General features: G+C 39.8%; 1 protein-coding gene across 1 annotated transcript in view; it reads right to left on the minus strand.

The window, feature by feature from the left end:
• Positions 1-820: 820 nt before the first annotated feature.
• The window catches only part of LOC132154943 (cohesin subunit SA-1-like), a 40,104-nt gene continuing 26,928 nt past the window's right edge, over positions 821-13,996 (minus strand). Inside the window, exons 2-34 of the mRNA XM_059563683.1 lie at positions 11,683-11,827; positions 11,175-11,289; positions 10,923-11,075; positions 10,447-10,543; positions 10,272-10,348; positions 9,977-10,181; positions 9,588-9,739; positions 9,274-9,347; positions 9,069-9,192; positions 8,876-8,974; positions 8,714-8,793; positions 8,531-8,638; positions 8,277-8,391; positions 8,016-8,133; positions 6,705-6,808; positions 6,534-6,626; positions 6,358-6,447; positions 6,082-6,285; positions 5,412-5,482; positions 5,216-5,303; positions 4,432-4,512; positions 4,162-4,254; positions 3,905-4,079; positions 3,660-3,799; positions 3,180-3,281; positions 2,915-3,063; positions 2,692-2,820; positions 2,233-2,438; positions 1,934-2,105; positions 1,709-1,822; positions 1,515-1,629; positions 1,350-1,430; positions 821-900 (exon numbers count right to left, since the gene is read on the minus strand). Of these exons, the coding sequence (XP_059419666.1) occupies positions 877-900; positions 1,350-1,430; positions 1,515-1,629; positions 1,709-1,822; positions 1,934-2,105; positions 2,233-2,438; positions 2,692-2,820; positions 2,915-3,063; positions 3,180-3,281; positions 3,660-3,799; positions 3,905-4,079; positions 4,162-4,254; positions 4,432-4,512; positions 5,216-5,303; positions 5,412-5,482; positions 6,082-6,285; positions 6,358-6,447; positions 6,534-6,626; positions 6,705-6,808; positions 8,016-8,133; positions 8,277-8,391; positions 8,531-8,638; positions 8,714-8,793; positions 8,876-8,974; positions 9,069-9,192; positions 9,274-9,347; positions 9,588-9,739; positions 9,977-10,181; positions 10,272-10,348; positions 10,447-10,543; positions 10,923-11,075; positions 11,175-11,289; positions 11,683-11,711 (3,777 nt within the window). The 5' untranslated portion in view covers positions 11,712-11,827 and the 3' untranslated portion in view covers positions 821-876. The remainder of the gene's footprint in view (positions 901-1,349; positions 1,431-1,514; positions 1,630-1,708; positions 1,823-1,933; positions 2,106-2,232; positions 2,439-2,691; positions 2,821-2,914; positions 3,064-3,179; positions 3,282-3,659; positions 3,800-3,904; positions 4,080-4,161; positions 4,255-4,431; positions 4,513-5,215; positions 5,304-5,411; positions 5,483-6,081; positions 6,286-6,357; positions 6,448-6,533; positions 6,627-6,704; positions 6,809-8,015; positions 8,134-8,276; positions 8,392-8,530; positions 8,639-8,713; positions 8,794-8,875; positions 8,975-9,068; positions 9,193-9,273; positions 9,348-9,587; positions 9,740-9,976; positions 10,182-10,271; positions 10,349-10,446; positions 10,544-10,922; positions 11,076-11,174; positions 11,290-11,682; positions 11,828-13,996) is intronic.

Consider the following 13,996-nt stretch of genomic DNA (forward strand, 5'->3'; position numbering starts at 1 on the left):
TGATATCATGGGAAACTCATGTTGTTGACAGGATAACGTTTCACTTCTTGATAGCACAGGATGATAAAGCACTTAAACGGAGGCAATACTTGAATGGGCCACAGTCAACACTTGGCACAGCAGCCCCGGACCAGAGCAACTGATGGAAACCCTGCCGTATAGACACTTGACACAAATAAACCTCACCTCATTAAAACTACATCTACTGGAAAGAAAATACTGACCATTCAAATGCTTCTGCAAGCCAAAATACACAGCACATGTAATGTAATGCCCCATCAGGACAACTGTCACACAGATTTTTGGCTTTCTGACAATATTAACAGCATTTTTAACACTGACCAAATGTTTCTAACCTTCCTTTAAACTTCCTTTCATAATTGTGTCTACTTAAGTGTTTTTTTTATGTAAAATTAGACAGATTGATGTTTGCCCAACATGTACAACTGCTTGTTTTGGTAGGAAGAATCCATTCACTGACCTGATAGTAAAAGCGACTTCATATTCGAACTATACAGGGCATATACATAGTAGGATGGATAAACACAAATATGTACATCTTGAACATAGAGGACCGTATATTCTTACATGATAAATTTGTACCACAATGCAAATTCCATCCAGTGCGATTCAAATGAGCTGACGAAGAACTTGATCAACAGAAAAAAAAAAAAAAAAAACACTGTATGTGACATGACTGGACTGCATCTGTTAAAATAATCTCTGGATGAATAAAAGCTCCTCTGATGTGGCATCTGATAAAAGAGGACGGTTGAATCTCAGAACCTGGACACCAGTGCTTGCACTGTTTTGTCAATTATGTCTCTTCAGGCCTTTGATCGCTTGAGATACTCCTTTTCCATCTGTTGTGGCACCTCAGAACATGGGCATAGTGAAACCCTGGGAAAAAAATGACGGGATTATTTGTTGATAATTAGGTTCGCATGATTTGGGGGAAATATCTAATTGTAATTTAAGACATTGATATATTTTTTTTAAGCTGATATATTTTTACTGCAAACGAGACACTGAAAACACTGGATCATGAGCTCTTCTGTGAAAAAAAACAGTGCCGCGATTCACTCTAAAATGTGCACTGCACATATTTACTGAAACTGCAGCCTTTGCAGTTTGATATTCAGACAAGTCATATGATTTTGGATTTATTTCGAATAATCATGCAGGTCTGCTGATTTCACAGCCTGCATCTTGGAAAAAAATTGCTGGCAAAACAGCCACTATTTTTGGACTCAGCACCCCAAAATTAATAAGAAAAAAGTATATTTCTTCAGCAAATATGATGATGCAGGGCAGTGTTCAGTACATTAATTAATGAGTTAAAGCCTTACCGACTCATCCTCAATCATGGCTGTAGAGTCAAAGAAGTCCGGTCTCAGCTCTGCTCTCTCACGTCTGTTCCTGGATGGAGGCTGCAGAGGAGATTGGAATTTCTTTCTATATATAATTACGTATGTACTCTGACATGCTTTTATTTGCTAGCATCATCTGATTACCAGATCAATGACCATGGTGTCCTCAAATTCCTCACTCATGTCTTCCAGCTGACCTCGCGATGACATCATGACGTCCTCAAAGATGGGCTCTGCGTCGTCCTCCATGAGACCACGTCTAGATTAGAGATATTAAAGTAACATTAACTACTGCACGTTCCTCATGTGAAACACCCCACATGTCTTTCTCCACATACACAGTCTGCCGTACTCCTCCGCTACGGGCCTTCATGTAGTTCATGGCTGTGCGTTCTTTCCTGTTCACCTCCTCCATCTTCTGTTGGCCAAGCCAGGACATCTGCATCTGAGGACTGGCAGAGAGGAAAAGCACTTTACACTACACTCATAATAGTTGACGTAATACAACCAGTGTTGTTCACAAACTTTTGGGTATGTAGTGCATTATAAGACTGAGCACTCACTTATGAACATAGTCGGATTCAGAGCCGGGCTCAGAGTTCTGCTCAGAGAGGTGCTCAGCAGCTTGCCGAGGGTTTTCTCGGAGCACGGTGGAGGTGAGCTGGGGTGTCTGCAGGGCTCCAGGGGTCTGAAGGGTGTCGTTCCTCATCATCCAAGAGCCCTCCATACTCTCCTCTGCAGAACCACGACACCACACACAAAACAGCCCATGACTGCTTACTTTTAGGCATCTCGATCAACTGAACCAACCCACAGGCCTCGCGTCTCACATCAGTATGATTACATCTACTGGCATCCTCACCCTCGATGCGTTTCTTGTGCAGTGGTGGGCGGCCCTTCTTGCTCCGTACGGATGCAGCTTTGCTGCTGCTGCTGCCGCTGGTGATGGACATGCGATCTTCATCTCCACCCGTCAGCAGAGAGTTTCTGTAGGAGATGAGCGGCAGCCAGATGTCTTCCCGCCTCTCCATCATCTGCTCAGTCATGAACTTCTCCAGATATGAGTGCCTGAGAGAGCCAAATGAATATTCTATTAATATCATTTTTTTCTTCGTCATTTATATACATGAATGCAATCTTTCTGCTCATGTTCTCAGAGGTTCCATCCAATGAAAAGACATTTCGCTCATCATTATACGATGTTTTACAGTCAGTCAAAGTCTCTTTTTACAAAGTCAAAGCTCAAGGAAATGAGCGTTAAACCAAACATTGGTAATTAACCAAATAAACATTAAACAAAGTGCTTTTCAGACTAACTTACACTGTTTTCTTGTCTTGGCGAAGAAGCTTGGAGGAAAATTCACAGAGAACCTCCAGGAAGGCCAGATTTGGAGGGGGATACTCTGGTCCTTTAGGATTCTGATACTTGAAGGTGAACTCAATGCCATCTCTGAAAACAACAGAATTATTTGTGATAGGTAAAATGAAGAAAAGGTCAATTTTGTGCTTGATGAGTAATAATCAAAATATTAAAGAGAAGGTACTTGTGCAGTGTGGCCACAGCCTCTCTGGTCTTGATCTGGTCCAAGCCAAAGGTGAGGGCAAAGCGACGGGCCAATTCCTTAATGCCGCTCACATGAGATGAGGTCCTGTCCAAGTTAGGCCCCTGATCCAGGATGAGCTCATTAAAGAGCTGAAGAACAGAAAAAATAGCAGGGTTAGTAGAATAATCAAGATCTGAAATAATAATGCAGATATCATGTGAACCTTATGTTAGAATATCCCTCAAAATGAAGGCTGTCACCTCACCTGCTGTAAGCTCAAGATGAGCGTCTTGGCACACAGTATCTTGTCCGTCTGCCTGGTCTTACTTAGAGTCTCCTTGATGATGTCTCCATAATCATTGTAGTACTACACACGGTTTACAACAGTTTGATAAATATGTAAGAACTTCCCTAGAATGTGTGTTGTAGATAGCAGTTCATTATACAATGCATGTCCACTGGCACAGAGTGAGCGAGATGATGTTTGGATGAGGGACTGACATGGAGCAGAACAAGCAGTGAGAGCATTAAAAGGCTAAGAAACGTTCAACTTTATACCAATGAGAGTTAAACTAATCATTATGAGGTTACGGTTATGAGGCACTGATGTTTGCCAGAAGCAGCTTCTGTTCATTTAAGTGCTTAAATCACATCGTCTGATTTCAAATGCAGCTTGAACTCAGATCTGATTAGTTGCTTTCATGACAGTGGGCATGTCAGGTAAGATGATAACTGCTTATCTTACCTTCATGTAGTGTTTGAAGATGTCTGCAGCGGCTGGCATGTCTACTATATCATAAATGATGAGCTTGCTGAAGGCAGCTAGGAGGTTTCTCCTCTTGTGTAAGGCCTCAATCTTGTTAGCTTCATCCTCCTCATCACCCTCTGGTAGCGAACGTGAAAACACTTGAATTTCACTTCTAAACATTATTTACACATATCTTTTTTTTTTCAAATATACAATGTCATTAATATTGACTGTAGGCTCACCCATGCTCTGATTCTCGTCATCCTGGTCTATAAACACATGGTCTAGGATGAAGTTGAGCAGCTCGTTCTGTAGGGTGCTATCTGGGTTGAAGACCAGAGGCTGCAGACCCTCTCTGGACCCTGTGGTGAGCTGGTGACTGAAGATCATCAGCAGGTCACACAGCAGCATGAACGCCTGGAGGAAGTGTTAGCATGAATGACTACTGCACAGACGCATCTTATCTTTCCTGAATGGAAGGATGAACGAAGGAGCTCACCTGCTCTTTAACCGGCGTGTTGACGTTTGAAAGACACTGCTGGCACACAGCTAAAAAAGACTTGACAACCCTCCGTAGTGCTAGGAGATCATCCTGAAATCAAAGAAAACGTTATGCTTTTGGTTTGAGTTTGCAATAATCAGTTAATGAACAGCCCTCTTATGCTTGTTCAGCCAAGTCACCTTCAATATAGGATGAGATTGATTTGTTGCATCAAATCAATCTGCTAAATAAGAAGTTAAATCATTAAACAGATGCCTTTAAAGATACCTTGGATGGAGCTCCCTCTGTGATCTTCACAAGCTGCCATAGTATGGAGTAATGAGAACACTGAAGAGCCTGTACTGCGATCTACAAAACACACTCAGTGAGTTATCAGGACAATGTTATCTACATGAAATCAATGTTGCAATTTCACCTGAAAACATTAGAATCCCACTAAATAGTTTATAAAGTGCAAAATCAAATAAAAGTTTCAAGATATTTTCTTTGTCTGGAATATTTGATTCGTATTGGTCAACTATAGCACTATGATTACTTTTTTTTTTTGTATTATACAAACTTTTTAAATGCTACTAAATTGTGCCAAATGTTTATAAATTAATGTTTCATTTTCAATTCCGTAAAACAGCAAAGAAAACATTCTTCCGGAATGTATTAAAAGAAATGTTTCTTGAGCAGCATATCTGTAAATTCAAAATATTTCTTAAGAATCATGTGACACTGAGGACTGGAGTAATGGCTGATTTGCCATCACAGGAATACATTACATATTCAATACATATTCAAATATTAAATGACATATTCAAATAAAAACAGTTAATATGACTGTTTTTTATATCACCAAACATCTGAGCAGTAGTGTAATTCATTGAAATAATACTGCTTTTTTAAAATGTACACTTCTGAGAACTGTCCTCAGTTCTTTTATGTCTTTTTCTTAATGTAATGTAATTTCTTATTTGTTCCTTTAATTTTGGGTTGAAGTGTGACCCGGACATGTTCTTGATAGGCATCCTGAGATTCCCTCGTCTCGTATCTGAAACAGACGCACCTGCTCTGGCATAGAGCCCTGCTCTATTCCTGTCCTTAGCAACCTGTAGCAGTTCCCGAACAAATCCCATCGTGTCAAGTCATGAGCACTGATGGAGAGGAGAGACAGACACATTGCTTGTTTATTAGCACTCAGTAACTAAAGTGGTCAGAAGTAACTTGCATTTGCATGGTGATTTAACAAGACCGCAACATACTTGTGAAAGGCTGTGAGTTTCTTAAGAGTGGAGAGAACATTGTAGATGTCGTCATCATCCGCCTCTTCCCCCTGTAAATGAGGCAGACCTTCACAAATGTTTGACTAGCGACCCTTGCACAATTCTATGAATTCTACACAATGTACACAAACTCAACTTCAACAGCCTAAAAGAGACTTTAAAAAAAGAGAGAACAATGAATGAAGCTCTGAGATGTCACTGAAATGTTAAAGGGATAGTTCAACCAAAAACAAAAACTGTGACCATGGCTGTTCAGCCATCTATAAAAGTCAATAAAAAAAAGAAAAGAAAAGTAAAAGCAGTCTATAGCAAGGTTTTCAATCTTTTAAATGCCACAGACAAAAATGACTATTATAAATATACAAAAAATATTATTTGGAAAATATTTATTTATTGAAATATCTACTCACTGTTATACTGTACTGTCAGATTTTTCATTTATTTACTTACTTATAATTACATATAATTTGTATTCCTTATTTAAATCAATTATTTATTTATTCTATTTATTATTATTAACACTTGAACCATGCCTTATTTTATTTCATTTTTAAAGCTGTCTCCTCTTTGATAAAGTGCTTTCTCAATATCTCTTGTAACTGATTTGATACTTGAACAGACGATCTCTCAGATCTAGATCTGCCCTCACCGCCTGCAGCAGCTCCTCCACCGAGTGGTTGAAGCGGTCGGCTAGTTCATCGATGAGCTGACTATGGGCGATGTCCACGCGGTTCATGATGGTGTACTCCTCACTGCACAGGATGCTGTAGGTCTTACTGCAGGCCTCGAGAACCTCCATGTCCGTGTGCTTCTCCACCACGAACTTGATCTGCTTAAGTAACGCTTCCAAGTGCTGGAACATTCAGATGCAGCCTATCAGCTAAGGTTTAGCATTTATAGAGATCCAGCTGGAGAAACTGCATACCTTCTCCATCCTCCCAGCACTGTACACGTCCAGGTCAAAGTACTGCGGGATCTGTAAAAGGTTGGCTATTTTCTCTGCATCTGTCTGGTACTGTAGATGGAGAACGGGTTTATCAGCATATGACTGACCTGGGTATGATGTATGCGAGCTTGAAAACTGGATACTTTTCATCCTACTTTTGAGAGTAACATGGGAAGAGCCATGATGAAGTGCTCCGTTAATTTGTTTTTGTCATCGATCTGCATCTTCCTTTCCTTTGCAGTCAAAACCTGCACAACAAGACGGACTTCACTAAATACTGATGGAAATAATGCTATATAGTGTAGCTTGTCAAGTAAAGGTCATACCCTTTTCCCAGTCCCTCTCCCCACAGGCGGGTGGGCCTCAGCAGCCTGACGAATGGTACAGACAGTCAGCTCAATCAGAGCACTCTCCTGCCGGTCCAACAACACTGAAGACAAACCGAGTCAGACAGAAAGAGACGTGCTTATGTTGCAGATGCATACATTTAAGAGAAGTAGATGTATGACACTGATTTCTCACCCAAAAACTGCTGTGACGGTACATGTATTTGTCCCGAAACATCACAGAATGCAGTCAGACGACAAATAAAGTCAGTCTATATGTTTTGGTATATAGCTTTACTAAAGCCACTAGAAGGCAAGCCTGCAACCTTTAGCCAAAAAAAGCATAAACGGCTAATGCTAACACTTGAGCGTGAATGGCGATTGAGTGTCGCACAACTCTGACTGAAATTCAGTGATGTCAAGGCTGTAATGTGATTGGTTATAAAGGCACACATGAACCAAGTTGACCGTTACGCTTTCTTCAGTAGTAAATAATACAGACCCTCTCATCTCCCTATAGTAAGACAATCTCTGCCATTACTCTCTGTTCAAAATAAATGAAAAATAAATTTCCTGTTGTAAAAAACTGGTATCGAACCATGACCCCAAAACCGAGGTACATACCGAATAGTGACTTCTGTATACCGTTATACCCCTACTCAATTAGGGGAGAAAATATGGGGCACCTTTTACTCCCTATTTCTCAAGGCGAGTGAGCTGATGTTTCAAAGTCATATTTTGTATAGGGATTTTTGACCGTTTCCCCAGCTGACGAACTAACCATTCAAAAGTTTGGGGTTGGTTTTTGAATGTCTCTTGTTCTCACCAAGGCTGCATTGATGTGATCAAAATTACAGTAACAACAGAAATATTGTATAATATAGACTTTCAAATGCAATTTATTCTTGTGATGGAAAAATTGCATTTTTTGCAGCCACTACTCCAGTCTTCAGTTTCACACAATCCTGTAGAGATTTCACTAATATGATGATTTGCTGCTCAAAACACATTTCATATTATTATCATCAATGTTGAAAAGCAATTTTGAATGCCTTAATTTCCTTAAAACCTTAAAAGCTTATTCGGGTGTGTTTGATAAGAGCTAACTCAGCAGGACACTGGCCCTCTAGGACTGGAGTTAAAGAGCCGTGCTTTACAGCTAGATTTAAATAAATCAATTTTGGAACATAAAACAACTAATGAAACAGCACAGCTTTTTAAACGACTTTTCGACCTTGTCAAAACTAGTTCCAATCTCTCTTATGCGTTCTGTCTAATATAATCTGCTATGGTCAGCAGTGAAAGCCGTACCGTCCTCGCCCTGCACTGGCTCCTCCAGCAGCAGTTCGGTCATGCACTCCCAGTCCTTCAGCAGCTCCTGAGAGCTCTCCCACAAACTGTCCACTAGATAGGCAGCATGTTCGTGCAGCTGTAAATACAAACACACACTGTTAGCTCCGACACGAACTAAAGATTTAGACCAATATAAATGAAACTAGCTGGATTCTGATGCCACCTCAGGACACCAATGTTGTGTTAACCCATCGTTATTCTCATCAGTTGTGGCGTTACCTCACTCTCCAGGAAGAAGAGCACCAGCATGCGGATGAGGTTTCCATTCGGGCTGCTCCTGCCCCTGCGTTTGGCCAGAGCTTCCTCCGCCTGAGGATCATGTCTGCTGAACAACCTACCCAAAGGAAAAAAAATCATGAAAATTAAATGACAAAAAATTTAAATAAATGTACTGAAATTAAATAATCAGACAAAAGCCAAAGAGATAAATATTCAAAAACTGGATGTTGTTTAGAGGATGTTAGCCGGCTCACTTTCGATGTAGAAACTCCCCAGCAGCCACTGCCACAGGCCTGTGGGCCGAGTACACCAGGTGATAGACATTCTCACAGTCCTCATTAGACAGAGCGTCCTCGCTCCCCCTGAACAAATGAAGAACAATTGATGGAGGAAAGCCTCCAGACTGCAGTTACATTCAGCATCTGAGCTTTACTCACTGAAGGATCAGCGTGACCAGTCTGATGGCCTCCACAGCCACATCATACTCTTTATCCAGCGTCATAGACACGATCCGATCCTGTCAGGAGATTTGATCATCATCATCAACATGGAGAACACATTCAGAGAACTGTGATACCTCTCCTGAACAGCGTTCTTACCTTGAAACGGTTTGTGAAGAGCTCGAGCTTTGGAAACAGTTCGCGGTTTGTGTAGAGGTTTTGTAAGGCTTTCAAACACTTCAACCGTACTTCACCTTGCTGGAAATGGAGGATGCTGATATTAATACACTGAAAAGGAATATTACAGGGACAATAGTGCTGCTGCTTGTGTATGCGGAGTCAGATGGCGTACCCGGTCGTGTAAGGTCCAGCCCACATACTTCAGGTAGCTGTCATTCAGGAAGGCATCGCTGTACATCTTCATCCACACACCGATCTCCTCTATACAAATCGCTCTGATTTCAGCTATTGCATCCCTGCCAGTCACACAGAAGATAAGCCCAGACATCCACAGCTACATGCACGCTATTAATGTGGAGGCATACAAGTCTGATCACCTATAACGATGAACAAAGATTCCCTTGAAGATTGAATTCATCATGTTTTCGATTTCATCTTGGTTTTCTTGAAGCTGGTGAGAAAGTTTGTTCATATGAGTAAACGATCAGCAATAGAATGACTGTTTGCTAATCCAATCTGCAGATTTATTGCACATTTTCTGCAAATCCCTTTATGTACATGACTTTCTGAAGGAAATGTTTAATTTCTGAGGAAATCTGCAGATTTGTGAAGTTCTGTGCATAGTATTTCATATGGGCCACTATAATTGAATTTTCGATGGAGTAAGACAAGAGTGTGTAGGAATTCATACCTCTTTCCTCCTCTGAAGTAGGAGTTCGAGTTTCTCATTGGCTCTCTTTCCCGCCATTTTGTTGCGTTCGGCTTCATACTGTCTCTGTGTGTTGTCCTGGTTTATGCTCAGATTCAGAGCTACGTTCACCAGAGCTGTCATGAGCTTCATGGCTGAAACCAAAAGAACAAAGGACAGGGATGCAATCTCAACTTTGTTAATTTTAACAGAATCTAAAAATATCTCTCTCTACTTCAGCTGTCTTACAATACTAATACAATTACAAAACTTATATCGATGGCTGTCTTCAGTTTTTTGCTTTTGAACATGAAAGCAAACTTCTATTTTGGATGAAACCCACATGGAGACCGGATTTATAATTGTAATTCTCATCTCAGATTTGGGTTTACCTGCTAGAGTGCTGGTGTGTCTGAAGGCTCGGACCTGTGAGTCTGACAGACCCGTGAGCAGAGAGATGACCGTGTCCATCATGTACTCATCGTAGATGATGCTGTACTGGCACTGACGGATCAGGACGCAGATGAACTCACAGAAGTTGTAGCGAAACTTCTTCCACAACGGGCCAGAAATGGTCAAGGGGTAATCGCCACTGTCCTGCATGACAGCACAAAAATGACCTACTCAGACTAGAGTTCAAATATTATACGACTACATAAGATTCTGTAAATCCGTCAGAAAGGATACCTCGTCGAACTCTTCTGTCATTTTGCGAATAATTTCAGCATTCTGCATGTTGCGAAACATTTCAATTCTTACAGTGCCTGAAATGAAGGACGGTCAGTAATCACTACTATCATGAATAATATATTATTATTATTATTATTATTGATTGACATTTATGAGCGTGAAGTATTTGTACCTTTACAGCCGGAGCACTGGATGAAGAAGTTAATGAGGTCCAGAAGTGCTAAATCTCTGTCTTGTTTGTATGATTCGATCCAATCATCAATGACCGACTGAAAGAGTCATGGACAACTGTGTCACTGTTTACATAAACACAGCGGACAATCTGCTCAACACTTGCTCCATAAGCAGAACAGTCTGAATTTTTAATTGAGTTTAAGTGAGTGTGACATGGTGGATGTAATAACTGCACACCTCCAGCTGTTACATATTCAACATCTGCTCCTGATCTGAAACATTTGGATACCAGATATACGTTTCACTCTTCATTTTACACTGAAAAATACATACTATTTAACATTTTATAATTAGGGCTGTTCAAATGAATGTGTTAATGTATGCAGTTCTTACTGACCTCAAACGTTGAATGGTAGTGAACAAGTCTAACACTATTTTATTATCAACATTTATGACTTTATTAGTGTTTTATACCTGCATAGCACTCTTTCCCTGTTTGACCACTTCAAACAGAGTGACAGGATCGCCCTCTCCGTTCTGCTGGGACATCCCATTGGCCTTCCGCCCCCGCTGGACTCCCATCGGACCCTTTTCTGATGGTGACTTCCGAGGTTTCTTGTTAGGTGCCTGGAGTCAGGGGGAATAAAAATGCTAAAGTTAAACTATGAATAATACATAATCTTTTTTTGTGGCAATTCAAGGAAACAGTTTTCGTGTGAGGCATACAGGTGGTCTGCCAGGCCTTCCTCTCTTCTTCTTGGTCTTTCCATCTCCAATGTCGTCCAGCTCACTCATACTCATACTGAGACTCACAGTGTCCTGACCCGACTCAACGGAGTCCCTGGGAGGAAAACACTATGAGCTCCACATGAACTCTGCCACAGGCAAAAACATCCGAGTCATCCAATGAAAGATGTCCACATCTGATGAAGTGCACTAAATACTGCTAGTTAGTATTATGCAAACTTCATTCTAATCATTAAAATAATATTATAATATATATATATATATTTATTTTATAACAAATATAATAGCTTTAATTTATTTTTATTTCAGTTTTAGCTTTAGTCATTTTAGTACTAAAGGATTTTTTTTAAGTTGAAAGTTCTAATACGTATAAGCTTTATTTCAATTACCAAAAACTAGTTGTAGTTTACACTACCAACATTGACCTGTGGTTTCTTTGCAGCTGACGTGACCTCCAGTGTGTGAATGGAAATGAAGCGGGACTCACTGTATCACCGGCAGCTCTGAGGTGATCATGATGATGGAGGGGCAGGTGGTGTGTTACAGGTCTGCTTTGTGTAGCGCTCTGCTGGGAGGAGGTCTTTCAGTGTGCTTTAAGTGCTGATGACAGTATTAACACTGCAACTCTGAGCCTGCAGGAGACAGAAGGGAAAAAAAATACATCAAACGTTTTCTACAGAAGCAGGTCTTTATGGACTAGAAAATCATGCTTTTTATACGCAATATAATTTTAGTTTGAAACAAGTTTCTCATTTAAACATACAGTGATAATTCGCAGATTTTGATTTTTAGTCCATAGAAATTTGGATTAGTGTAAATAATGCTCCATAAATGCATTTATGATGCCAAAGCCATGAACCTGACCTACTGTGCAGGGTCTGTATGCTTACTAACCCTCTGAAACACTATTATGGATAAGAAGTAAAGTTTAAAAGGCTAAACAGAGACACCAACTGGTCGTTTGATGAACTACAGCAGCACATAGTTAAAAGAGATATCAATCTACATAAACACAGAGAAGGTCTTTACAGATCCACACACACACACACACACACAGGCATCAGCTACTCTGCTTCATTAAACATTTTTAAAGCAGAATAATATCCAAATCAATATCACGGAGAAAAAAAAAATATATTTTTTTTTAAATTCAGATAAAAAAAAATTTTTCTGTTCATAAAATTAAATATGAACTATCAGACAAACTGTCAGTGACTAGCCAAAAGTGAATTAGTCTGATTTAATTAGCATTAAGCTTTGATCTCTCGACACAACATAAGACAAAAAGGGTCTGTTTGATTGGTTATAACAACATGGAGGCAAAATAATAATTAAAAAATTAATTTAAAAAGACTTTTGTGTGAATGTGAATGCTGTTCTGACTGAAGTTAACTATCACCACTAGGGGCAGTATGAACCATAAAGTACTTGACCTTTAATGACTCTTTGATGGCATAAAGAAACGTGTTTCTGGATCATTTCCAGACCTATAAAAATCTAAATTAATGTATTTTTGCCTCTGTACTGATCATAAACAGACTTTTTGAGTGAGTTTTCTCTCAGTAACACAACGCTGAACTCCAGAGGATGTAAAGCACTTCTTGGGCAACAGTAGGGGGCAGGCTAAGTAAGTTTTCATTAAAACGTTCCCTCTCCACTAATACTTACATGGACATGAGTTGATTCACACTGCACACTTTCTTTCTTTAGCTGTTTCCATCACTCTCCCTTTTAATGCAGGGAACACCTACAATGATGCACAAGGAAAACCAGGCCATTCATCTTGACCATCAGCATATAGTGAATAAGAGTCAATGAAATGAGAACTCACTGAAACGCTCAACAGGAGGGGATGTGAGTGTTGACAGATTTCAGTGAAGGTAAAGGTGAGGTGAAGATTATTCTCTTTAGACTGCCACTAGATGGCTGTACCCTGTGGGTGTCCTGGACCTGGAGGACTCGATTTACTGGTGCGAGTCTGCAGTGGAGTTAAACTGAGCCACCGCAGGGACACAGACAGCTGCAGAAGCAAAGTTGCATTTTGTGTGCTTTGACAAGAAATAAGCACGATGTATGCAAGTAAAAGAGTGTAGGAAAGTTGAGTGGTTCAAATATGACCCTGTAACGTCGTGGTTCACACATGGGAGCGCTCCAAATATGACCTCCCCTCCCCCACCGCTGCTAAACCCTCACCACCACCACCCCTCAGTGACATCAGAGAAAACAACACACACCGCCCTGAAATTACACAGGGATAGACTGTAGCAGGAATGCTACGGACAGTGACCAACATCGACTGTGAATTTTAAAAAAAACCTATGTAGTTATTTCTTGTTTTTATCTGTTATGTCACATTTAATAGATTTCATATCATTCAATTCAAGGCCAGTAGTTAGTAAAAAAAAAAAAAAAAAAAGAAAACCTGGTTAACCGCTTACCTACCGTTAAGATGTTTGACAGATTAATAATTGTATTATTATTATTGTACAGTTAAACGATTTAAAAAGTCATTTAATTATTTATTATCAGTAATTTATCAAAATGTTTAAAAAGGTTTGCTGTATGGTTAAAATACGCTACGTGTATAATTTTTTTTTGTTTTTTTTAGAGAAAGAGATACATTTTTACAATTTTACATTTTTACAATTTAATTCAAAAATAGGTCTAATGCCGACGCAAAATGTTTACCAACATTATAATTAGCACTGTAAACATAGCTAGTCTATTTTAGTTCCCCTCACTCCACAACAAATCTTTTCAATTTACAGTATTTAAAAACAAGAATAAAAAATATAAGAAGT

Source organism: Carassius carassius, chromosome 12 (assembly GCF_963082965.1).
Source record: "Carassius carassius chromosome 12, fCarCar2.1, whole genome shotgun sequence".
NCBI classification, from domain to species: Eukaryota; Metazoa; Chordata; class Actinopteri; order Cypriniformes; family Cyprinidae; genus Carassius; species Carassius carassius.